Genomic DNA, 26,860 nt, shown 5'->3' on the forward strand with positions numbered 1-26,860 from the left:
AGGAGGAGGAGGAATGGAGGGAGGAGGAGGAGGAAGAGAGGAGGAGGAGGAGAGGAGGAGAAGAAATAGAGAAAGTCATCATCAACATAATATGCCAGATCTGGAACAGACATCAATAGGCAATTACGGTTTACAACTCATTTATTTGTTCGGATGCTCACAAAAAATCTATATCGTCGTGGTCTTTTCCCCATCGCCCATCTGAACAGGTTTTCCCAAGTAAGTTGCTCCGAGCCTACCTCTTCCTCTTTTGCCTTCTATTTTTTTCACTGAGAGCAAGGTGCACACGGCCTTTATGTCAATTCAAATATCACAGAAACTGCATTTGCCTCTTCAGACCCAGTGGCAAATATATTACTCCTCCATCGAGACCATTTAGACCATTCAGGAGAAGTGCTGCTTCCACCTGTTAGGATTAACCGGGACTGAGAGGGAAACGACATCTCACCATAAAATATTTTTTCCCAGAAGAAAATAAATTCACATCTTTTTGCACGGCAAGTGAAGAGTCAAACTATACTACACCCTGAGTGCGGAGAAAAAGGAAGACAAAAGAGGGGGGAAAAAAGGGAAAAATACCAAGTCAATGTTGTAAAACTCATCATCTCCTTGTTGTAGCTTTGCCAATATCAGACAGACCAAGTTAGATAGGTAGGTAGGTATGATGGATAGGTAGGTAGGGATGTAGTTCAATAAGTGAAAAGGTACTCAGTAGGTAAAATGGAAGAAAAGGCAGGTCAGGGTAGGTAGGTAGGAACGGTAGGTAGGTAGACAGGTAGGTAAGTATGTAGGTATTTAGGTAGGTAGGTAAGCAGACAGGCAAGAAGGTAAGTAGGAAAGTAGGTAGGTAGGTAGGTAGGTAAGTGGGTAGGTAGGTAGATAGGTAAGTATGCAGGTAGGTCAGTGTGCAGATAGGAAGGTAATTAAGTCAGTCAGTGTGCAGGTGGATAGGTAAAAAAGTAGGTCAATATTCAGGTAGGTAAATAGGTAGGCCACGATGCAGGTAGATAGGAAAGTGTGCACAAACTCACCTGGTCAATAGCCCAAGCTTCCCCATACCGGCCATCCTTTGACGGCTGCCACCAGCGGATCTGCGTGGAGTTGGTGAGGGCTCCGAGGGGAATGTGCACAGCGATGTACTGGGGCTGGTTGCTGCGTGGGCCAAAGTCAAACTGCTCGATGGTGTTCCACTTGACTCCACCATTGATGGAGTACTGCAGGAAGACTGGAGGCGAAGGGGTCACTGTCTTGTTGCAACCCAGCTTGATGTAGAACTGAATAGTACTGGGGATGAAACAGGCACGTTGCATTCCACATTGTAATAAAGGCTTCAGATTTTTTAAAAATACATATATAATAAACACTAGTGGGTTGTCAGTGGATGACAAAGGCCAGCAGAGAAAACTGTATACAAACCAGCAGTAGGCAACGGGAAACCACTGCTGTAATATCCCAAGAATAGTCATGGAAAAGTAAGGAAAGATCAGGGAAACATAGCTTTTTTGAGAGCATCCGAGCAAAGGAATGAATGGAAAACCATGATCGCCGAAGTCTGTCGCAGATCTGGCACTGGATGATGATGATGATGATATAACAAAGATGAAAACAGATATAAAACCCTTGCAGGGTATTTTATTTTATCTTATTTTATTTATCTTTCCTTTTCCATTCTCAAAGCTTCTACATAATTAAATGAAACATGGAGAAAACAATTGCATATAGGCCTAACAAAAGAATTGTGAATTATGTTTCCCTCTAATCTCTAATATTCAAGATATTTGCGACTGAAAGAAGTGAGGTCGCCTGATTTCAGTGGTGAAATTAGCAAGAAAATGCCCAAAGTTTGGAAACTCCAATAGCTAAAGAGTCTTTGAAAACTGAAAAATGACATAATTTGTGCCTTTAATCAATGTTTTTCAGTGAAATTCAAAGGGAAATGTGTTTTTATACGGACCTAAAAGAGGTTCACCACGCTGCCTCACATATACAAAAATGACAATCACTGAGGCTGCTGATCACACTTGCTATTGAGGTGGAATTTTGCAGTGAAAGCAGCGACAAGTGGCTATATATCCCACGGCGCTAAACCATAAATCAAGACATTCATTTACTTTGCTCTTGACAGGTCAAGCGGCACAGTGGTCAGCGTCCTCTGACCTTCCCCGTCGTGGACAAAGCTATCGTCTGTGAAGACTTTGCCACACTTGTGTCTGCTGGAGGAGATGCCACTGGACCAGTACAGCCAGTTGTCCTCGTTGATGTCTTCACTGGCTGAGGAGCAAACACATACACGGGTAAATTTAAAAAAAAAAAGGAAAAACAAGTTTGGGTTTTTTAATTCCTTTTTTCCTTAGAGTCTGTCCATTTATTTTCCTACTTTCTTTGTCTTTTAGCAGGATTTTATCCATTACCAGCTTGCTAGGCCCATCCTAACTTCACCAGAGTCCCATTGGTAAGCTACGTTTCAGGGTGACCCGGGTTGGCTTTCACGGCATAAAGCCACAGCGTATTTCACTTTGTCCTGTTTCAATCTCCCTCGTTTTGGACGAGGGTTTGGAAGAGACACAGGTTGCAAAAAGAAAAGGAAAGTTGGGAAAAAATATGCCGCAGGGTGAAAAACTACTGTTTTCTGTCCCCTTCCTTGTTTCTTCTTACCACCGCGTGGATCATGAAGACTAGCACAAAATGAGGAAAGACGGGAGTATGTTTTGTTTTAGTAGAGGTTTTACGGCAATCGCAACTGCATAAGGTCATATGAGTGCCAAGGGGTAGATGTAAACACAGAAGTCCTTACAGGGAATCAGGCTTACTCTGTTCACCTCTCTAGCTTCAACAATACAAAGTCTGCTTCGGCTATCAAGGCACCCTGGAAATAGCGGGTCACAAGAGTGTGACAAACATACAAAAGAAGTAGAGGAAAATGACGATAGTAAGGATTAAGAAAGAAAAAGCAGCAGTTTCCTGTTGCAGTTCAGGCACACTTATGAGCATGAATTGATGAATCAGTCCATTTACAATTCTACTGTGCTTAAGAACATGTTAATGTTCTCCTTTGGGAATGGCGTAAAGATACTTCAGTCAGTAGCACTGCCCCGGGGGCTAGACGGGAGTCTAATGATCAGTATGGACTAAACTTGAAGACCTTGACTTTGCAGATGATCTTATTTTACTTTCACACTGTCACCAATAGATGAAGGAGAAAAACAAGGGATATTGTTTTGAGTTTGAATATGGTAAGAGTTTTACAGCACTCGCAACTGCATGTGGTCTTATGAGAACGTGGGACACAAGTTTTTTGTTTTCGTAAGTGTTATACGGCACTCGCAACTGCAGGACACAAGTTAGTTGTTTTCACTTTAGTTTACAGTACAGCTAAGTCTGACAGTGTAAAGTCAGAATTGTTGAAGTAAAGAGATGTTTTTACACATCTTAGAAACATATATGGAAATCAGAAACTATTGGAACAAAAATCAAGACAAGGACTTTCAACATCAATGTCAAAATTATGCAACTTAACAGACCAGAAACATGGCATCTACAACATGGCATCTACAACATGGCAACTTCTAAAAAGTTACATGGATTGGTCAACATTTGCTTAAAAAATATAAGAAATGAAGAACAACGGGATCAAACAAATCAACAGAAAATAAACGTAGAAAAAATCAGAAAAGGAAAAATGGAAGTGGACTATACACACCTTGAGAAAACAGAAAACAAACATCACCTGTCAAAGTCAAACCCTAAAGAATCCACAAGGAAAGAGAAAAAGAGGAAGGCCTAAAAGTTCTTTGAGTGGGGACTTAGATTTGGACCATTTAGAGATCATATACAGCTGGACATAGATGGAGACTATAGCCCTGGAGAGAAGAAGATGGAGAGTTCTTGCTGGTGGCCTTTAATCCAGCATGGGATGAGAAAGACTGATGAAGGTGGGAAATTTTTTTAGAAATTGCTAAATTACTTTTAAAGAATGAATGGAAACATCTGCTGAGAATGGACAAGAAACAAAACTCAAAAAAGGTTTGTACAAACTAAGAAGCAAGTGACTAACTACATATTGTCAGTTATTTAAAAAAATTAAAATTTGTAAGAGGTGAGGAAGATGTTAGGATGTTAGCTTAAAATGATGCAATCAATAACATAAAGCAATCTTGAATAGTTAGGTGTACACAAATACACAAAAATTCCCAATCTGACAAATCCTAACGTAAATATGGGACACGAGCAAGTTACCTACCGTCTATGATGGTAGTGGTAGGGAGGTGGGACCCACCCAGGGGCCTGAGGTAGATGTCTTCACTGCCAAAGTCGTCCTTCAGGTACCATGGGTGGTCTTCCTCCGCCACACAGGACGGTCCAATATAGCCTTGGTCACACTCGCACCTCATACCTCCTGAGAACATTAATGTAACATTTTATCAATGAAAACAGAATGAAAAAATCCCAATCCGAGGTCTTTTTCTTCTTTACGTTCCCCTGCTAGATCTCAGAGGTAGTCGACTGCTGGTTCTTCAACCCGAAGTGCTACTGATTTTTTACGTATGTGACCATTTTTCCTACTCTAGAGGCAGCCACTTTCTGATTTCGAAGGTACTCTACATAATGTTTTTATACTGACTACAGTATTTTCAGTTTTGGTAGAAATAGATTTAGAATTTTGCTAGAGCGGTGGCTAATTCCATTTTAGCACCATCGAGTATCTCAGTCTGCAGGGATGCTGTATCCACACTCCTCTTAAATAATCTAAATTGTGTTGATGGGGGTGTAAAAAGTGATTTGACCTTAAGTAATTCTGACGCGTAGAGAGGTGAAGACGAACAAAAATCAAATACACAAAGCCGACGTTAATCTGAGATGGTGTAAAAAAGGGATGTAAAAAATCCCCTTAGTCCCACCTATGCAAGTTCCATGTCCTCCACAATGATCTATACAAGCCATTCCAATGTAGACATTGTCTAAGGCCCACTCAGGGGCGAAGTCAGAGTCTGGCACTTTGCCTTGGTACCAGCGGAACCGTAAGGGCCTGGGGAGACATGAAGGAAGTTCATGAGGGCAAGAATGAGCTTTGGAAAGACAAGATCATGCAGCACTGCCAGCGATACGATAAACTGTAATGCCTGTTAAAATAAAAAATAAAAGTAAAATGCATCAACAGCGACAAAACATGAATCAACTCTTAGAAGCAGACTCGCCTACCAAATAGAAGGCTGCTGTTCTTTTTTTCTTGCTTTTTTCATATCCTTTATCATAAGTATTAGCTTGCTTGTACTACAACTGTATCCTCATACATCAAATCTTCAGTCTTTTCTGAATATTATGGTGGGTAATACAAGCTTGTAGTTTCAATATACTTTTGCTGTAACAAAACAGGGAATAGGCCTACAACTTGTGAGAGCTAACAGAAGATGACCGTGACATTTATTTCAACCATAGAGTAGTACTATTTTCTTAACAGCTTTTATAGATAAACATTGAACTAAAATATATCCTTCCCTGACAGTGTGACAGCTAAACAGAACTCTTTTCCCAAGCAAACACAAGTCATAACATCAGTGACAATTTCATTACAGTTTAACTCTTTATCTCCGGCAAGCCACTCCCAGCGGCTTGCGGTCGGAACTGCTGTGTCAGTGAGCCGCTGAGAGCAGCTCGGGCACATATCTTTACGATGACTTAGACATCAAATTACTTTTCGGCAATAATCTTTTTTATCGTGATTTCATTCATTAGATGAAGAACTATAAAAATAGGTTCCCTTGTTTTGATTTAATGACCAATTTAGTGACATTTTCATCATTTTTAGATTTAGTACCAAAAATGGGCCTTGGCATGGTGGGTTTACCCTCCCCCCCCCTCCCAGAGATAAAGAGTTAAGATCCACCGTCTCCTACCCGCAGATGTGAAGATGATCTAATGGCACAATCATACGTCGCCAGTAGAGGCTGTCTCCGGCGTAGTAGACAGTGAAGGGCAGGTGGTAGTCGAAGCAGCCGGCCCCCGACACATCCACACAGCTGGGACCAACCAGGGACCACGTCACACCACCGTCAGCGGAATATTCCAGCCGCACCGGGTACTTAGCGGTTCCCTCCGCACCACAACCAACGTTGATCTGTGTAAAGTTTTCAATAAAAATACTGATAATTATAATAATAAAAACAATAAAGATGATAATAATAAAAAGAAGAACAACAATATCAATACAATAATAATATAAACTGCATCTATATCACGCATATCCATGCTCTACAGTATGTCCTATGGAGTTTACAACTATTTCATCAATGTATTAGTCAGTTAGACATTGTCATTTCCAAGAGAACTTAAACACTCACAGATATCATAGTCATGGCTTTTTAATAAGGCTATTCATCAATAACAAAAACTTTTTCTGTCTAACACGAACAGAAATGATAAAATATCATGCATTAGTAATTCCAACTAATTCACAATGTGCACTGATGTGATTCAAAACAGGTATCTTTACAACCTACTTTGTTCAATAGTTAAAAACTGATCATCATCAAACATTGGTAAACAAAGAAATGTTTAAAAATAAAATACGGCCAAAGACTTGAGGCCCAGCCCATGAACTTACATCAAACTGTAGAACAGACATTGGCCCAATCTCAAGGTCAGAGGTCATGACAGAAACTTCCCCACCCTCAAGTCTTCTGAGAACAAGGGCAGACTCTCCACTTGTCTCAGTCTCTGGTCTGAAACAAACAGAGCACAAATAGAATGATACACAAATGTTCTGTTTCATATTTAATCATACTTCAATAACTGAAATATACAATATCTGAAACACAAAACTAAAAAAGAATGATCTAAAAAACCTGAAGGCAATTATCATGATTTTCTGAGGAGGCATCTTAACTTTCCATCTAGTGAGCTACTTAAGCCCTATGAGAGAAGAGAATATTGTGAGAATGAAGCAAGCCTGAAAACTCCAAAGTGTAAAGGTATAGCTTGGATGCACAGAGAAATACTTGTTGATGAGTGTGCATACCTCCTAAATACAGAGCAATACAAAAGAAATGCCGAAGCCAAGACAGAAGCGTGCAAACACTGCACACCCATGAATGGAAATGACACTTTTGATTGCTCAAAATATGACAAATTCATCTCTCCCAGCATTGGTCTCATTGGACATAGCAGAAGTCACGACATCTTAAACCTTATTTCTTCTTTAATATTCTCTTTTGCTGATGCATTGGTCGTCATCAGACATTGATGGACAAAGTTCTGTTATTATGATAATCACATACTGACTTGTGTGTATAGTTTAGTTTGTATACACAGAGCAATACTTATTGATGGGTGTGCACACTTTGTTTACGCAGAGCAATACCTATTGATGAGCGTTCATATCTCATATCTCGTATACACAGAACGATACTTAAAGAATAGTGTGCATATTTCGTACACACCGAGCAATACTTATTGAATAGAATAGTGTGCATATCTCGTATATATAGAGCAATACTTATTGAATAGTATGCATATCTCGTATACATAGAGCAATACTTATAGAATAGTGTGCATATTTCGTATACACAGAGCAATACTTATTGACGAGTATGCATATCTTAGTGTACGCACCTTGTATACGCAGAACAATACTCATCAACGTGGCCATTGTTGATGAAGAGCCAGGATTGAGGGTCTGGTTTTTCCTTCTCAAACGAGTCATACAGAGACTTGGGGTTCATGGCCATTGAGCCGATGAAAAGGTTGTCTACGGACCAAACTGACCGCATCTCTCCTGCAGGGGACAAAAAGTTTGTATGGAAATGAGGAACTTTTCAGACAGATTTGAGAATATGTGAAGTATGCTGAAAAAATGAGTTATTTCTCGGATTTGAGCATTATGGAAATAAGTTCATCACGCTTATAGGTGAAGTTTTAACACTTTATAAGGATGAAATAATACAAGGCATGTTATAGTTCAAGAATATGGCATCAATAGAAAACCTGCAAATTTTACATGTGTCGATTTTTGGCCAATAACTCTATTTGTGGACTGTGAGAAGTAACTCATTTCGTCAGCATGCCTCACACATTATACATATATATATATATATATATATATATATATATATATTATATACGTAAACACTTTTGTTCTCATCTTGTGGTCTGACAGGGCAATTCACAATTTTTCTGGTTTTCTCTGCTGAAATCGAGACCAAAAAGATAGCCACCTTTTTGCAATCAGTTGTTAAAAATGTTTTGAAAACAATTAGAAAAATCAGACTATTCAATTTTTGTAACACTAAGTTCCGATGGGTGAGATCTCCAGCCTTGAATATAAGTGTCATCTGCAAATATGAGTGATATAACTTTTTTTGAAAAATCAGGAGTTGGTAAAAAGACGAAAAAAACCCCCAACAAATATTACCTCCATTATCTGCTTGCCAAAATCTGAAGCGCGTTGAATTCATCCGAGCTGACATTGGCAATGGAAGGGAAAAGAACCTGGAAATGAACAATAAAAGTATGTTTTCATTCTCAGGGGTAGAGGAGCTAAATACATCTCCAAGTGACTAAGTCCTTTAACATTCATATTAAACACAGCTGTGTACCAATTTACCGCACATAACAGATCTTTATCTGTATTTGCTTTCAAATCTAAGGTGATACAGGAATAACCTTTTGAAAGTTGCAAAGCATCCAGGAAAACTGAGATAATGTCAATAATGATTTTTGGGCCATTTGTGAAAAAAGTTCCTGTGCCAAAATATAAATAGGTTCCATCCATCATAAGCGTCAAACCTAGAAATATACCAGAGGTATTTGGCTCAGGTAAACTCGCCTAATCTCCCTAGCTGTGTCGGTGAAACAAACTGCCTTGCCTCTATTCATCATTACCACAAATTGAATCAGTGACATTTATGACGTATACCCTTTCCAAAACTGTTACAGTTAGAACAAAAAGAATTTGTTTTAACAACAACAAAGTAACTTGTATTCCTAGGCATCTGGCATAGGAATAACAATTCAAGTTTTCCATTATATGCGTCACCGGTAAGACAAGTCTCAACTTTCATATTTAACATTTAGTAAACTCAAGTGAATTTCCGCAAAATGACACATTATGAAAAATTTTCTAGTATACTACAGATAAATGCAGTTCCTAAGACACTTGAACTGATAAAAATACCTTGCACATCTTGGCCTTGAGGAAAAACCAGACGGCAAAAGAGGCAAAGGCAGACAAAGAATAACTTACTTAGAGAATTTGAAAATATGGGAGAAGGGACAAGACCAAGACAATGATAGCTTTTTTAGAGCATCATGCAGAAAAATGAGCGGGGCGGGAACCATGATTGCTAATGTCTTTTTTTTCTGATTTGGCGGTGCAAAAAGAAGAACAATTCACATAGACCACCAGAAGAATCTCACTTGGGCTCTGAAGTGTCCGAGAAGTGTATCTCTTTCACCAGCTTCCAGATGATCCCGCCGTTGGTAGAGTACTGCAGTAGTACACTCTGGTGGCGAGGCCAGGGGGTGACAGCTTTGCCGCAACCGTAGCGGAAGTCAAACTCCATGGAGGTCAGCATCGAGGTGTCCATGTCATTAGTGACCGCCATTCTGATGCCGTCCTGGGACAAAAAATATCATACTGACATAAGTAGTAGATTGCTTGGAAGGCTTTTGTTTTCTTAGGTTTAAACATTCAGCTTGACACAGAACAGGTCATTTTGACTGGCCCTGTAATGTAGTCGTTACATGTTTTGCCATTGTGAACAGAAAAACTGAGTTCAGTTTCCATTTAGGAAGAATTTTTATAGATTATCTCGGTCTTTCTGCTGGGACGTAATATCTCTCTCAACTTGTGTTGATCCTGAATGGCAAGGTCGAAGTCTGCTTCCTGAATGTCCTAAATTGTGTTGATGAGGATGTAAATACATCTTTAAAGATAAAGACCATTTTGAAGCCAAAGAGAGTAGACCCAAGAGCTAAGAGGAAAACTGACACCACCAAGATCTGAACCGTGCACTTTTCTTCTGCTATATAACCAAACTAGGTCTGCAGAAAAGTTTCATGACTTCCACAGGACAAAAAGGAATGTATGCTTAAACATTAATTAATACATACATCTACTGTTCGATGCACTATATCAACTCCCCCCCCCCCCCCCCCCCTCCCCAATATAAAATGTTCAGGCAGCTGATGCAAGCTTTCCTGTGGAAAGTGAGAGAAAATTCAGGAAAATTCTCCACAAAAAAAAATTTAAAAAATATCAAGGAAAAGAAAAACATTTGGGAGATTCTCCAGACATGGAAAAAAAATGTTCCTTTCATACTGACAACAAAAAACCAACAAACACTGTCTCTCTCACTATCTAAATTCTCCCACCTGTGTATGCTATTTATAGTACTCTCCTCAAATACTCTTGTTACCCAAAACCACAAAATCTATGATGCTACAGAAAAAAGAAATAATAATGAGATCACTATTTCAACAATGTGACAGAAAATAGAAATAATGAGAAAAAGCTCATACCTCGTGAAAAGTGAATGACCTCCCACTGACCACTGGGCCACACATGACGCTGTTGTCTCCACCGTAAAACTCGCGCCACACACGGTCGTTGACCTTGAGAGAGTTAAAGTCGTCACGCAGTATCATGGGCAGAGGTGTCGTGGGCACGCAATGATCACCGCCATAGCCCTCATCGCAACTGACAGCAAAAGAAAACACACAGATGTTTTTCAAAAAAAAAATATCAAAGAAAGTATGCATAATAAATATATATTCTACAACTGATCACTTTTACTGCCTTCAAATGTTTAAGTGTGAGAGCAAAATGTCAATACATACAGGAAAGGGCTGAATTCCTATTATGAACTCTGGAGAGACAAAATGAAATTAGGGGCCGTGCCTCGTAAACAGGAACGAGACGTAAGCCCACACCCAACTTAGATTTTATTGAACAAAAATGCATTTCAATGACCAGAGTTGTCATGTAAGTATGCGTGATTTTATAGTTCCCTCTGAATATTGTCATGTGATAAATTCAATTTATAATACATTAAATCTTATCAGAATAACAATTAATTTTTTTCAGAATATTTATAGTTGTAAAACAGTATAAAGCAAATTTACATCTTTATAACTGCCGGTATGCACGACAACAATTGTGTCCCGACCTGGTGGACTCAGGTGCTTGTCACATTTTAGGCATGTTGAGTACTTGGTATCACTTTAAAGCTTGTTCGTTTGTCTTGCTTTCAATGGAAAAAAATATATGTGTATCTTGAATAGAAGTCAAGATATTTGTGATTGAAGGTGGTGGGAGTCGCCTGGTTTCAGAGGTAAAACAAGCGATGAAATGGCCTCCAAAGTTTGGTGACTTCCAAAGCTTGAGTTCTTAGAAAGCAAATTTACATTTTATGTGCCTTTAATCAACATTTTTTACAGTAAAATCCACACACAAACACATGGACATAAAAGGTGCTGAGCCAAAAAACAAAAAAAATTTGAACGGACGGAAAAATGCCCAGGGTTTCTTTGACTCCATTATTTTGATTAACACCTGATATCACCATAATGCCTCACAATTTTTATTTCAATAGCAAAAGAGAAATTTGAGTAATGCTCCAACATCTAGACTGAAAAGGTCAACAGTTATGGTTAAGTAGAAAGCAAAAGAGAAATTTGAGTAATGCTCCAACATCTAGACTGAAAAGGTCAACAGTTACAGTTAAGTAGAAAGCATTCATCCAAACCAATTAACATTAAAATCATGGGAAATGAAAAATACAGATATTTAGTGATAATCAAGTTAAGGAGGGTTGTCCATACAGTACTTTACCCCCTGAATCAATCTGGATAGAGGAAAAAATCTTTGTACGAACCGCTAAAATGAATGTCATGCTTAAGGAGAGCTAACAATAACTGACTGACATGCGAAAGGCCACAGTACATAATGAGAATGACCAAAACCTGTCCCATCAGTGGACACAACACATAGGCACTGATGTAAAGGCCAGGGTTTCACTGTACACAAAAAAAAGAACCTACATGCATTTCCCCTTGCGACAAACTCCATGACCTGAGCAGAGCCAAGGACAACCATCACCCAGGTAAACATTGTCCAGCGCCCAGATTGGGCCTCCCTTCTCAGGGTACGGTCTTTGCCAGCGGAAACGGGTGCTTGGAGACCTGTCAAACAATGGGTGAAACAATGGGTGAAACAATGGGGGAAATAATGGGGGGAAAAACTGACTTTGATTTCACTCTCCCAAAGCAATTTTGATGATGGTAACACAACTGGAAAGCATACGTAATGTTGCAAGTTGCACCAATCTGCCTAAAACACATAATATAACACATAATATTAAAAAATACAACACTGTTTGTACTCTACAAACAAGTTATCAAATACACCATTGATGGCTGTTCATTGCCATCTATGAAGATAGAGCTATACATTTTGCTACAATCATCAAAATCAAAATGAACTACATTTTCATGTTACTCCAGGCCTTTACTAATGCCTACGTATGTTCGTAATCTTGTACATAATTTGACACTCTCATAAAAACGTGCAAGAAAAAGCTTAAAGATTCTGAAATCTTTTCACTATTATTACTTTGCTTCTATAACCGTGTATGGCTAGTGATAAGAGAAGGAGTCTTTATCTTTTCTAAGACAGTTCAATAAAATCAATATAGCCACAGTAAAAACCCTATATAACATAAATATGTAGTGAAAACACCTCAAGTAGAAGTCCTTCAGCTGCCAGGAATCCAAAGCTGTATATAGTCAAATAAATTTGGTGCAATAAACTGTATCGCATGTCATGTAAGTTACACTCCACAAGTTTGCAAAAAAATCCCGTTTTCACAAAAGCAAATCGGTTAACATGCGAACTGACCAAGAAATGGATTGAAAGGGAACAAGCAATAGATTAAGCAAGTTAAGATAAGATAACATTTTACTGATCTCCACCAAGAGAAATTTTACTGTAGCATGATAAATACACACACACATGCACACGCGCACGCACACACACACTTACATATATACAGACACACACGTAACAACATATGTAACCTGTGAACATGAAAATGAAATAACAAAAGGATTTACACCCATTTTATCAACAGCAGGCTATAAAACCAGTCTATGAACTTACACAGCCCCGTCAGGCAGAGACACTGTGATACGAGTCCAGTTGGCAAACTGGTCAGACATGTAAGTGGAGCTGAGGTGGTAACCAGAGCACTCAAAGCGGGGCGGGGCACACTTGTCCACTACGGGCTGCCAGGTACGGCCGTGGTCTGTGGAGTACTCCAGGCGAATGTCGTAGAGACCACCTGGAAGAAGGGCAGAATTAGTTTTAGTTTTAGTAGAGGTTTTACGGCGCTCACAACTGCATAAGGTCATAAGAGCGCCAGAAGATTAGAGGTGTTACAAGAGAGTAACAAACATAAAAAAGAAGAAGGGGAGATAAGGACAAAAGATGTTTGATAGGAAAGAAGAAGTAAACCACACCAGAGCACCCACCAACCACCCACAAGGACAGAATGAAATACTTTTGTTTCCTCGATTTAAAAAGAATCACATTGACACAATAATGACCATTTCACTAGTCACTTTCAAGTCCCTTTTGAGACATATGTACAGAGCATGAATCTTTTCAGAAGTGCCACAAGATCAGTTGGTATCAAGCTGATTTCTACTGCAGGCTACCCTGATTCAAATCCAGACAGTATTGTTCTCAAATTAGGATCAAAGAGATAAACTAGTGGTAGACATCTCCCTACCTTAAAATTACAAAGTTCTATCTGCTCAGTAGGCCTACCTAGTTTTGAGAAATTTTAAGTAAAAAATTTTGAGTTTCACATGTCAAGCTTTTTTTAATGCAATTCTTTGAATATCTTGATAACGACTCTGAACAATCTTGCGATTTCAATATAGCAGATAGAAAATTTGGCTTTTGACCTCATGGTCTTAGAAACTCAAAATGGCAAAAAATGTCAGATAGGACTTTATCATTCTAAGGTAGCATTCTATCTAAACCAGGGGTCTCAAACTCATGGCCTGGAGGACGATATTTTGCAGCCCTATTTGACATTAAAGTTTATGGTCAGTGTGGCCCTTCCTTAAGCCAAATGTGGCTGAACTGTGTGAGAAAAAGTGCTGCCAGGTCTGTGGTAGCAAGGACTAGGTAAAAAAAGCCTAATTTCTGAAAAAACTGTTTATGTTCTGAACTGCTATTAATAAAGATTGAGAAGATTAGATCAGCTGTACTTTAAAAAAAATACTTGAAACCTTTTTTTCCTCCATGGAACATTTGATGCAGCCAAGGCTCACTCAGACTCTACCTCCAGCAGCCCAGAGGTAATTTGAATTTAAGACATTTGATCATAACCCCAGTTTGTTCTATTTTCTCGAATTTACAACATACCAGAGAGAGTGCCACAACCCATGGCCAGGTCAAACTGCAGAAAAGTGGATGGGGTCACGTGATAGTCCCAGGTCTCAGCAAGCTGTTGATCTGGACAAAAAAAGAGAAACGTGCCATGTCGTGATAATTCACCATGGGATGCAAAGTAAAACTGGTAAACCTGAGGATGTTCTGCATTTTTGTTTGGAATGACAAAGAGAAAACTTTTTTTCTGTAATCCTCTATCATGCTGAAGGTTCTTTGACTCACAAAGGTACTGATTTCAGTATGTATGGCCTACTACTAAGTACATTCAAAATGAATACATGCAGACATCTCTTTTGATTATCTTTAATTTACTTCTCAAATCCACAAGATAATTACATGAGGGAAATGAAGTAAGCATGAGTCTATCCCTTCAGTGTTGATGTCAACTCTCCGCTGATGTAACAATTGACGAGCAAACAAAACTGTCAGATGCGATTAAAAGATCTCAGCAAAAAGAGATAAAATGATGAACAAGGCAATGTATTTCTTTATCGTAATCTTCCCTATAGTTTTTCTTACCATTCTTGTTGCTAAACTCCAGAGCACTGTCTTGAGAGTCACAGGTGTGTCTCTGTATAGCTGAGTCTGCCATGAACCAGTGGTGTGGGTCAGGCATCATACCTGTTTTAGGGAAGAGGAAAAGACATATTTATTCATAAATGCTTGTTGTTCTCAGTATTACCCGAGAACTCTGAGGTTTCCCACAGTGTCCCTCTCTTTACTTTGCCAAGCCCTGCTGCTATGAGCTAATCTCTCCAGCCACATGTGTAAGTCAATTGGCATCGGTGGCCTAGTGGTTAGGCTCTCGGACTCGCAACCGTAAGGTCGTGGGTTTGAATCCCGTCAGGGGCCCGACGTTGTGTCCTTGGGAAAGGCACTTTGCACAAATTTTCCTCACTTCACCCAGGTGGAAATGGGTACCCGGCTATAGACAGTGAATGATCTTGTCAGTTTGATAGTGTTTGAGCGCGTGAAATCTGCAGCTTGCACTGTATGCTTCTGTGGAAGCCGAGAATGTTTCAGAGTGTTCTCAGAGGGTCTGCTGGGGTAATAATGGTTGTAAAGCGCATAGAGCATGCTCTTGAGCATGGATATGCGCTATATAAATGCAATTATTATTATTATTATTACAATTGCCAGTACAAACGGCCCCCCTTTATGTTTTTCCGACAGTTAATATAATGACACTGTCTAAGATATCCACCTGTCCAAGACAACAACTTTCCTTCTCATCAATGAGTTGCAGTCTTGGATAATCGACAGTATTAATTGTTTGTTTCAGCATTACCCTGAAGCTTTGAGCATTCCCACAAAGTCTCTCTCCTTAAATACTCAATGCCTTCTGCAATGTTTCGATATTCTAAAAATCTGCTTTAACAAAAAGCCAGAAAAGTTTGACTGCAGGGAGTACAAAGATAAAATATCTGCATTCCATTGTATCCCTTTGTGCCACTTCAGAAATTCCATACATGCTTCTGCTGTGGACATCTTTCTCTTTCATTTTAGAATGGTGGTCTTGACTTCTTTCTACTATTGACTACTATTTTTCCCCAACCATATCTAGTTCTTAATATTGATTCCTGTTGAGGTAATGTCTCTCTTGTCCATATCTTTGTACGTGAGAGGAGGGAGACCTTAAGCTCCTTCCATTCCCTTGCACCACATAGACTAGGTCCACTGGTATCCTCCCATCTTCAATGCATTAGCATTGCATGAGTAGAAACATCTAACCTTTCTTGTGCCTCAAAGTTGGTAATCTTGTTTTTTCAGGTTATTCAAGGATCTTTCTATGACTCCTCATGTGAATAGCTGTATCTTCAAGTGAACAGTTGTATATCAGAATCTAATCACATAAAGCCAAATTAACGAGCAATTTGTCCAAAATTAAAGAACACTTAAACTTTTGATATGCAGAACTTGTTTTTGTTCATACATTCAGAGAGGAACAATACAAAACTAAGGGTACTTGTTTCAATGATCAGTAAACCAGCGTAATGATTAAAGGAAATAAAAAAGAGCAATCAACAAAGGAAAAGCTCTTCAAAAACTATTTCTCAATATTTGATTCAAGACATGACCAGGTGAGAAATAAAACAAATACCCCCCCCCCCCCCCCAAAAAAAAACAAGTTCAATTCACACTTATTGCTTGTAAATTTTATACAGAGAACTGTTGAGTGATATCATACGAAGAACAGACTCTGGGCCACAAAAAAAGGTTCTAGAGGACTGACAGTTACAGCAAACAGAACACGATCATTCATTCAAATACAAGCAAAGAAGCAGCAATAAGTAGGAAACGGGCGATTTACTGAAAGCTAAAAATACCTTGGAATGCGTCTTCAAATCCATATTTGCTTGTATCATTCACTCCAATGAGGACACTGTCTATTGCCCACTCAGCTCTGGGCATACCTTAGAGTTTAAAAAAAATGCATCATCAGTCATTATTGATTACAACAAAAGATCTTAAAAACAACTAAAAAGAATCGGAGAACCCCCTCTACTAAAAAAGAGCAACCCAGTATACATTACATTTTTCAAAAGTAAATTCTGAATTAATGCAGCAGCAGAAACCGAGAGATTTCCAAAGCTGAAGGCATTAATATTACAGACAACTGAGTCACATAAGTCACTATCAAATAATCTAATCTATACCAACAAACCAAGATCTGAATACCTTTTTTTTTTAAAAAGAGAGTATATCAAGTGTAGAAAGAGAAAAAATTCAACAAGGTACTCCAAAAGATATTCTCCAACGATTAAAACCCATCTCCTTTGTTTCCTTCCATTCTAGGATCCATTAAAACAGGTTCAATTCAGTTATAGCATTTCAAAGATGTAAGTGTAGGTGGGTTGCAGGGCACCACTAGTGGGTCCTACTTCTTTTCTTTCCCTCTATTGTTTTTGTCTGCATATTTTTGCTGTTTCCTGCACTAAATGACCATTATTGTGTCGATGTGCTTCTCTTCCCTCCAGTAACATCAAACAAAAGACATAACGTATCACGTCTTTTATGTGTGATGCCACAAAAAGTAGCATAAATATCACATTTTTTAAAAAAAGAAAAAAATTCAGAATGTAACCTCCAAAGCCTAGAGGCTGCCAGAAACGGAAGATGGTCTGGTCTTGCTTCGCGGCATCGGGCAGGTCCAGGACGACAGTGTGGGGTGAGATGTCCTCAAACTCTGGCTCCACCACAGTCAGGACCTGCCAGGTGATGCCGTTGTCCGTGGAGAAGTCCACCACGATGCCCTCGTTCCTGTCTCGGGGTCTGCGGCACGTCTCAGAGTTGATGCTGTCCCCTATCTTGATTGTGAAATCCAGGATTCTGAAACAAAAATGTTAGTGTTTTCATGCCCCTCTCAACAAAATTTAGATCATTTAGGAGGCTGGCTTTGATTCTGCCTTTTTGGGCCAACTTGGGCTCAGAGGGAAACAATCCAAGCAGAAGGACCGAAATACTCAATAAAAATTCTCCCATCAGAAGTCGAACTCGGGTCTCCTGACATAGCTCTCCAGTGCCACACCTTAAGACACCCATCAGAATTCTGAGGACATTAAGATGCTCTTGTTCTGTACCTGACCACTTCCTATTCACCCCCCCCCCCTTTTTTTTTTCTTTTCTATTGTGGTAATCTAGGACAGGCTTGAATGTAATTCCAAATGTTCAGGAAAACCTTGGTGGATTTCACAAAGAATCCTTATCCTTTACCATAAGCATATGGAGCTGATCACACAGGATAACATCACCATCAATATATCACCATCAATATAACACAACTGCCTTAGTCATTTTCTTCAAGTTTCTATTGCACCCTCAACAAAGCTGAATCATGTTTCTGTTAATTGATCTCACAACACACAAGTCAAAGCAAGTAAAAAAAAAAGCTCTTGACATTCTTGCCACTATTTAGCAACAATGACAGGTTGGTAATGGCCGAGCACACGGTTTTTCTTTTTTTGAGTTTTCAAGCCAAAAAAAAAGTGAAAAAATAGCTTCAACTTTACGTTAAGATTTTTCAGACCTGATATTTATACACATTGCCCTGTCAGAATTCACATCAGATTGAACTTTCAAGGCTTAAACCAGGATTCAGTTTTAATTTTCTGAGACTTTGTAACTTAATGCAAAGGTAAAAAAATCACTGTGGACTCATACTTTTTCTGAGTAGTGTTGAGCGGCACAGTGACAGCCTCCCTGGTCCCGTCGCCTCCAAAATAGAGCGAGTTATGTCTGTCCACGATACCACAGCCCCGGCCTTGATGTCCTCCCAGGATTCTCTGCCACAGCATGGACGGCATGTTCCAGTTGTCGAAGCGGTCCAGCAGACCAGAAGGGGCCCCATCCACAGCCTGACAGTTTTTATCTGACAAAAAAATAAATAGAACAAAAGGGAATTACTACAAGCTTCTCTGATATACCATATATCACAGCATATTTCAAAACCTGTGTTTTAAATTTTAAAAAGCCAATAATAATAGTAAAGATGTCCAGCAAGGTATTAAATTAGGAATAAAATGTCTGGAACGTCCAAACTTGAAGTTCTTGAAGGAAGGCAACCATTTAAAATCAAAATAATCCTTTCATTGGTGATCAATTTTTTTTAAAAGAGAGTATTTGACAAAAAAAGGATAAAATCTTCAGAAAAAGAACATCAGTGACATTGTTCGATAAGTCGTGTTTACAACTTACATATTTAATAAAAATCCCCCTAAACATTAAACAAACGTATCTCATGCTGCATCTGAGCATTTCCATGAATTTCTTCTTTTATGTCAAATGGACATACAGTCCAACCTGTGTAAGACGGCCAACCATCGTCAAGGAGAAAAGTGGCCGTTTAAGACAGGTGGCCGTCTTAGGCAGGACTGATCAAGATGAAGAAAACAAACCCTTACTTTCTGAGGTCGTCGCATTGTGGTTGTTGTTGTTGCTTTCGCTGGGTTTTTTTGTTCTTTAAAAAAATTTTGTTGCTGCTTTTGCGCAAGGGTGACAATAAAATGAAATGTGTCAGACAAGGAAGATCGAGTGCTATGGTAAAACAAACACATGGATCGCCACCACTCGGAGAACGAGCAACGCTTCTTTCACAAGTTCATGTTGATGTCCATTGTTACTTTGTTACAGACTGGGTAAACAGTGACAACTCATCTCACTTACGATTTGTGTATGAGTTCTGGGCGGGGCTTATGGGTTATGAGGGATCACACGTTTACCTTACCAGCAGCTGGAAATTCGTTACCTATTATTAGTGTTACCTATTGGTCAACAGTGGGAGGGGCCTACGCAACATGATTGGTTGGAGGGACTACCTAACAACAACGACAGGTGATTGGATTCTGACGGCTGGCCCACAACGCCAGGGGCCAAAGCACAATTCATGACAAAACGTAATGGAGTCACTAAGGTGGCCGTCTAAAACAGAGGTTATTGTTTGGTGTGATAGGGGTTGTGTGTTAAAATATGGTGGCCGCGGCCGCGTTGGACATGTGCCCGTTTTACACAGTTATATTATATAGAAAAAACGCAAGGGGGGGAATGGAAAGTGGCTGTTTGTACAGGTGGTCGTCTTATAGAGGTGGCCGTCATGGCAGGTTCGACTGTTTATTTTATCCTTAAAATTGTAAGAACAAAAGGGTGTAAGTTAAATGCCAGAGTCCAAGTACTGATGACAAAATATTTCATACCCCTATTGATATAATACACCGTTTAAGAGGCAGGCTGCTTTGATTCCGCCAGTCAAGACCATCATGTGTGGAGCGGCCACAGCATCCCAAAAGAAAGACAGATATACTCAATAAAAAAGACCTCAATCTCTGGAAATAAAACTCATGTCTCTGGCATGAAAAGGTAAAGAGCTTTATTAAGACACTGATCTCCAAGTATGGTAGGTTTCACATTACCATCAAGGTTATGATATACAGTCAAACCTGAGTAAGACGGACACCCATTGTCAAGGAGAAAAGTGGCCGCATAAGACAGGTGGCCATCTCAGGCAGGACTGATCAAGATGAAGAAAACAAACAATTCCCATCTGAGGTGCCAATCGAAAGAAGCCGCATTGTTGTGGTCTTAATTGTTGTTGTTGTAGGTTTGTATTTTGTTTGTAATTTTTATTTTGTTGCTGATTTTGCACAAGGGTGACAATAAAACGAAATGTGTCAGACGTGGAAGACCGAGAGCCATGTTAAAACAAACACATGGGTCGCCACCACTCGGAGAACAAGCGATGCTTCTCTCACAAGTTCACGTCAACGTCCATTGTTACAGACTGGGTAAACAGTGACCACTCATCTCACTTACGATTTGTGTATGAGTTCTGGGTGGGGCTTATGGGTTATGAGGGATCACACGTTCACCTCACCAGCAGCTGAAAATTGGTAGCTATTGGTCAACAGTGGGAGGGGCCTATGCGACATGATCGGTTGGAGGGACTACCTAACAACAACGACAGATGATTGAATTATGACGGCTTGCCCACAACGCCAGGGGTCAATGCACAATTTATCACAAAACGCAATGAAGTCACTAAGGTGGCCGTCTAAGACAGGTGTTATTGCTTAATATGATAGGGGTTGTGTGTTAAAATATGGTGGCTGCGGCCGCATTGGACAGGTGCCCGTTTTACACAGTTAAATTATATAGAAAAAATGCAAGGGGGGAAATGGAAAGTGGCCGTTTGTACAGGTGGCCGTCTTATAGAGGTGGCCATCAGGGCAGGTTTGACTGTAATTAATTACGAAGAAGCTGGGAAGTGATGTAGCAAAATTATAAAAGTTTATATCCACTCCATTGATATGTTTCAGTTGAAGGTCTCTGGAGTGAATGGCTTATACAAAAGAGAGCTCTTGGCTTACTTCTCCATCAGCAGAAAGCAAATCATACATACCTACCACAACATCTAGTGAGTCGAGACACTGGCAAAGCCCTTCCTTGCAGACGCCTCGACGATGGCAGTTGTCTAGGCACGGGGGCCCGATGTACACGTCATCTACGCTAAAGCTGTGCGCTACACCACCAGGCTGCCACCACCGGAATATGGCCGGACTGGAAAAGAGCAAGGATGGAACAAAGGTTCAGATTCCATATGTCTAGTCAGCCACTGGTGATTTGAAGTAGGTGCAAACAGGTAATGATATTTCGGCAACAAACAGACGTGTACTTAAATTGCTGCAGTTGGGACAGGGGTGGGGTGTGGGATAACATTCCAGTTGCTCCTGGTTCATGTATTTAAGTCAAGGAGTTTTATTTTCCAATGCATGGATGCCATAAACTATTTGCTCCTGCATCAAACAACTGACAAAGAGAGTCAAAGTCAAAGTTGATATCAAATCAAACCTGGTTACCAAATTAACAATATCTCCAATAGAATACAATAAACAGTAAAATCTCTCAGTAACAATCTATGGTCAGAAAAGCACTTACACAGATTCAAGTTGAAATGAAATAAAACTGAGCCCCAGACATGACCACAAAGTAAGTTGAAATTTTAACAAAAGTAATTGTCCACATCAAAATATTCATATATTGGAGGACCCCCATATCTACACAATTCTGATACCTTGACTTATTGCATTGCTATCTTTTCTCTACAGGGACGAAATTTTTAACCAAAAAAAGTATATTATCCACATGAAAATATACATCTATTGGGGGACCCCATATTTACAGAATTCTGATACCTTCACTTACTGCATTGCGATCTTTTCCGTGACAGGGATGACCACCAGAGTCCACTGACCGTGGGTGCCAGTGTAGTAGATACTACCCTCCTTGAGCTGCCCGTCGCACTCCTGGTCCAGATAGCATGGCTCCTGCACCAGGTTCCAGTTGTGTCCGTTGTCATGACTGTACTGGAGAATGACTGGGTGGTCCCATCGGAACTGTTTGCCGCAGTTCACATTGATCTGATTTAAAGGTGAAATTGAAAAGTTAGAACAATTATATGGCTCTTGAAATCTTGACTAAGCTAAATGCCAGGGCCTGACTGAAAGGAGAACGTGCCTTGCCCAATTTGCACGAACCCCCTCTCGACTTTGCTGATTTAGTCCAAAGGAGCGACGAGGTCAATACATTTGGAACCAGTAAAGTTGCAGGATCTGCCAGAAGATAGTTCGGATCGTTCCTCCCAGTCGACTGCCTTAGGGGCCCTCCCTCCGGATTTGTTTAGGGTTTACTCCCTTAACCTTTCATACTCCCGTATGCACCAACAAGGCAGTAGGAACAGCTGCAGGTAGTACCATCTACTGTAATTATGGTAGAAGCACTAAGGCTGACCTGACACAATAATAATAATGAAGATCATTTCTATAGCGCCCACTCCCGTGTAAACACAGCTCTAGGCGCTTTACATAAATGCATGTAAGAAAAATATTCATGCACGCGACACACACACACACACACACACTCATATACACACAAACACACACATATATACATATACACACACACAAACACACGCATACACACTCACGAATACATAACACGCACACATGTATGCCAAACACACACAAACACACACTCACACACACACACACACACACACACACACACACGTACACACACACACACACACACACACACACACATCTACTTGCTTATCACACGCACACGATTACACATCGTCACGAAATGAGAATAAAATAATATATACACTGCAATTCACAAAATACATAAATGGATACATAGACATTTACATAACATTGTACTGAACATGAATCTACTGACTTAAAAAGGATGTCATTAAATGTGTCTTTAAAGATAATAATAATGATAAAAGTTTGTCCACCATGAACTGATGATGACTTCTAACACTTTGCAGTCACACAGCCAGCAGTACAAAATACCCCATCTGGTCACCCAGCCAGCAGTACAAAATACCCCATCTGGTCACCCAGCCAGCAGTACAAAATACCCCATCTGGTCACACAGCTAGCAGTACAAAATACCCCATCTGGTCACACAGCCAGCAGTACAAAATACCCCATCTGGTCACCCAGCCAGGAGAGTGACTGCAACAGACTTCTCGGGCCTGGCGCATTTTCATTGTCGCATTATTGCGCTAAGTGACCGCAAAGTGTTAACATCTAAGGAGGAAGAAAAGTTAGACACCCCGCTAGCTATTGTTGGTGGCTAGCTTGGCAGAGAGAGTAAAAGCATACAGCTTGTAGCGAGCAACATATCACTATTCTCCACAGACAGCAGCACTTTGTGTTTCCTAGAGTGGTGTGGTTATCTGACTAGGGTTATTTAGTTAAACCTTCATATAGCTTTGTTTTAGACCTTCAAGCACTTTCCTTTTTACAACTATTCAATATACAATAAGACATCTTCAAAGACAAACCTTCTCAAAGCAACATAGAAGAGAGATAAGACAACATAAAAGAGAAAGTGAATATATTTAATGTTTGGTATTTGTAATTGGCACAAGTCAAACTTGTTGAAGATGATTACCCATTGTCCTGGAGAAAAGTGGTCATCTTAAACAGGTGATCCTCTTGGGCAGTTTCTTTGTAATACAGTAAAACACTCTGTGTGTGTGGGGGGGGGGGGGGGGGGAGAGAGAGAGAGAGAGAGAGAGAGAGAGAGAGAGAGAGAGAGAGAGGGGGGGGGAGGGGTGGAAAGTAGTCATTTGGACAGGTGAATGTCTTAGTCTTGGACAGGTGGTAGTTCGAGCAGATCTGACTATTTGTACTATGTGGGTGATTGATAAACACCACCAGAAGGTCACTGAACTTGCAGTGCCCTAAAGATTCATCCGTTTCAGATTTTGTGTACAGTTTAATTTGAAAAAAAAAGCTAATAATGACACAAAGAGGAAGTTGTCCCTATATCTTACCCTGAACTGGATCACATCTCCTGGCTTTAGACTGACGTCATGAGTGACCGCAAACTTGTCGTTGACCTGGTTGCCCATCACAAGAGAGGGGTTCAAAGTGCCACAGTACTTGCCCACTGAGCCTTCGGTCACCATACGCCACTGGTCAGACTGCAAGGGCTCTAGTGTATCCTGGCTCACAAACAGGGAAAAGAGCACAACAAATTAAGGTGTCGCTTACGGCAAGACAGCGTGATATTGATAGTCACAGCTTTAGGTAGGCTACCCCAAAAGAAAGAAGATGTGTGTGAGTGAGTGTGTGTGTGTGTGAGTGTGTGTGTGTCAATGTGATGGAGAGGGTTAAATTCTCAGGAAACGACAATATCCGTTTTCATAAAACCAGCTAAAAAGAAGTAAAGTCACACAAAATAAACTAATTCTACCCATGCACATGAACCAAACAAGCCCCTTAAAAGTATGCCTATGGAAGCTTTCCAGCGACTTGGCGAGTAATTTATAGCCGCAGTCAAATATATCAAATTTAGTTTTCCATAATCGAGTGTTCCATTTCTTGGTCTAGATTCCAAATTGAATGCAAACATTATAACATAATATATAAAAACCATCAACATCAGGAGAACAAGTATATATTTCCAGTCTTTCAATCAGCTGGGCAAAACATGCAAACAAAAACTAAAATCGATAAGAGTAGACTTCAGCCGCCAACCGGGCAAAATTCCAAATTTCCTACCAACTGAAAAAGTCAAATGTGTCCCGCGCGCTCATATGACCTTATGCAGCTACGAGCGCCGTAAAACACTAGCCAAAAAAACAAAACAAAAAAAACTTACATCAAAATTATCATCAATCTTTCTCAGGTTTCTGTACTCTCCAATAAGAACTTCATCAACGGCCCACTGGTCAGTGCCTGGACCAGAGTGGGACGGCTGCCACCACCGGAACCTGGTGTGTGGAGACTTGGCCTCATCAGGCAGCTCAATGTGTGTAAACCTGTTAGAACAATGATGATGATAATAATAATAATAATAATAATAATAATAATAATAATAATAATAATAATGATAATAATAAATACGGTTATATAACATACTCTACTGTATGCTCTTTTCGGTTTACAACTGTAGTTACCCCAGCACACTCGGAAACACTCAGAAACGTTCTCGGCTTTCCAGGAAGTACACAATGCAAGCCCACAAACACTGACAAACTGACAAGATCTTTACTATCTATAGACAGGCACCCTTTCCCATCTAGTTGAAGTAGGGATAATTCATCATGCAAAGTGCCTTTCCCAAGGACACAATGCAGACCCTTGTGGCCCCTGTCGTTACGAGCCGAAGAGCCTGATCACAAGACCACCGACGCCACTAACCTTCTCAACCCGGGTTGGACTTGACAGGCAAGGTCATAGTTGCCCGCATTATATGTGATCAAAGTGTTGTTGATGAGGACGTCAAACTTCTTCAATAACATTGTTTTCATTTATCGGGCACACTAATGATGGGAGCTCGAATAACTAACGGGAAAGACAGTAACATTAATTTATAGAGTAGTGTTGTCTTTCTATAGGGGTACACCCTACACAATTTCGGGTGACTTAATGAGGCAGGTTTAAAACATCCCGACTTAAAAAAGGATATATAAAATACCCGGACCGTCTTTGGTGAGCAGATATTAACAGAAAAACTAGAATACAACTGCAGTTCCGAAATTAAAACGTCTCTTTGAATCTCTTTTTGTCTATGAGCCTAAGTAATTGAATATGTAGTGATCGTAGGGTAAAAAAGGAATGTTCATACACAAACACACACACACACACACACACACACACACACACATACTGCTCGACATCTAAAGTATGTCCATGGCTAAGGCACTTTAGTCGTAGCACGCCCACGATATAAGATCCTTGTGAACAGCAAAGTGGATGCTTATGGCAGAAATAATATATTGGTAGTATGCTTAATATTTGTACTTTTCGTGACCTTGAGGAATAAATGGCCTTGAGGTGTCAACAAAACCCCCCCAAAAAAAACTTGTCAATCTTTTTTTATTATGCATTAAGTCTGTGTTGGAACCAAGCTAAAGAGTGCGCAACTGTTATTCTGTGTTCACATTGTGAGTTAAATGGCTCGGCTTAAATGATGAAAACTATCCAAACAATTTAATTAAAATGTGTCGTTTGGTTTTGAATACTAATTCTAAGAATACTGAGAACACACATTATGAAAGAAGAGTAGTTAACAGACTTTAAGGCAACCTTTGAAAAAAAAATCAAGCGTCGTCAATATTTACTGGTCAGTGATTTACTTTGTGTGGGTAAAGCGAAGAGCTGTTTGTTCCACCATGGATTAATGTTGGGCTTTCTTCATGACAAACCCCGACGACGTAAAGTTGCTGTCATAGAGATAGTAACACAGGATTGAAACAAGAAACAGGCCTTTGTTTTTGGTAATTCCCTGCTAGTGCCCACTGGTTCTTTTAAACCATGGTGTCCAGATGTGTATTATCGTTATATTATCGTTGTGATTTTAGTTTGTTTCATAGTTGTTATTTTGTTTGAT

At 39.9% G+C, this 26,860-nt stretch overlaps 1 protein-coding gene across 1 annotated transcript in view; it reads right to left on the bottom strand.

Annotated features, from left to right (window-relative positions):
- LOC101846046 (reelin) overlaps nucleotides 1-26,860 on the bottom strand; it is a 93,912-nt gene that overhangs the window by 24,486 nt on the left and 42,566 nt on the right. The window contains exons 27-47 of the mRNA XM_013083040.2: nucleotides 25,127-25,286; nucleotides 24,297-24,467; nucleotides 22,151-22,365; nucleotides 21,348-21,505; nucleotides 18,617-18,824; nucleotides 17,541-17,785; nucleotides 16,783-16,869; nucleotides 14,975-15,076; nucleotides 14,429-14,518; nucleotides 13,154-13,334; nucleotides 12,037-12,177; nucleotides 10,516-10,693; nucleotides 9,412-9,611; nucleotides 8,408-8,484; nucleotides 7,609-7,771; nucleotides 6,602-6,719; nucleotides 5,895-6,115; nucleotides 4,899-5,026; nucleotides 4,241-4,396; nucleotides 2,112-2,271; nucleotides 1,032-1,284 (exon numbers count right to left, since the gene is read on the bottom strand). Coding sequence (XP_012938494.2) covers nucleotides 1,032-1,284; nucleotides 2,112-2,271; nucleotides 4,241-4,396; nucleotides 4,899-5,026; nucleotides 5,895-6,115; nucleotides 6,602-6,719; nucleotides 7,609-7,771; nucleotides 8,408-8,484; nucleotides 9,412-9,611; nucleotides 10,516-10,693; nucleotides 12,037-12,177; nucleotides 13,154-13,334; nucleotides 14,429-14,518; nucleotides 14,975-15,076; nucleotides 16,783-16,869; nucleotides 17,541-17,785; nucleotides 18,617-18,824; nucleotides 21,348-21,505; nucleotides 22,151-22,365; nucleotides 24,297-24,467; nucleotides 25,127-25,286 — 3,412 coding nt within the window. The remainder of the gene's footprint in view (nucleotides 1-1,031; nucleotides 1,285-2,111; nucleotides 2,272-4,240; nucleotides 4,397-4,898; nucleotides 5,027-5,894; nucleotides 6,116-6,601; nucleotides 6,720-7,608; nucleotides 7,772-8,407; nucleotides 8,485-9,411; nucleotides 9,612-10,515; nucleotides 10,694-12,036; nucleotides 12,178-13,153; nucleotides 13,335-14,428; nucleotides 14,519-14,974; nucleotides 15,077-16,782; nucleotides 16,870-17,540; nucleotides 17,786-18,616; nucleotides 18,825-21,347; nucleotides 21,506-22,150; nucleotides 22,366-24,296; nucleotides 24,468-25,126; nucleotides 25,287-26,860) is intronic.

The sequence above is a fragment of the Aplysia californica genome, unplaced genomic scaffold, assembly GCF_000002075.1.
Source record: "Aplysia californica isolate F4 #8 unplaced genomic scaffold, AplCal3.0 scaffold00010, whole genome shotgun sequence".
NCBI classification, from domain to species: domain Eukaryota; kingdom Metazoa; phylum Mollusca; class Gastropoda; order Aplysiida; family Aplysiidae; genus Aplysia; species Aplysia californica.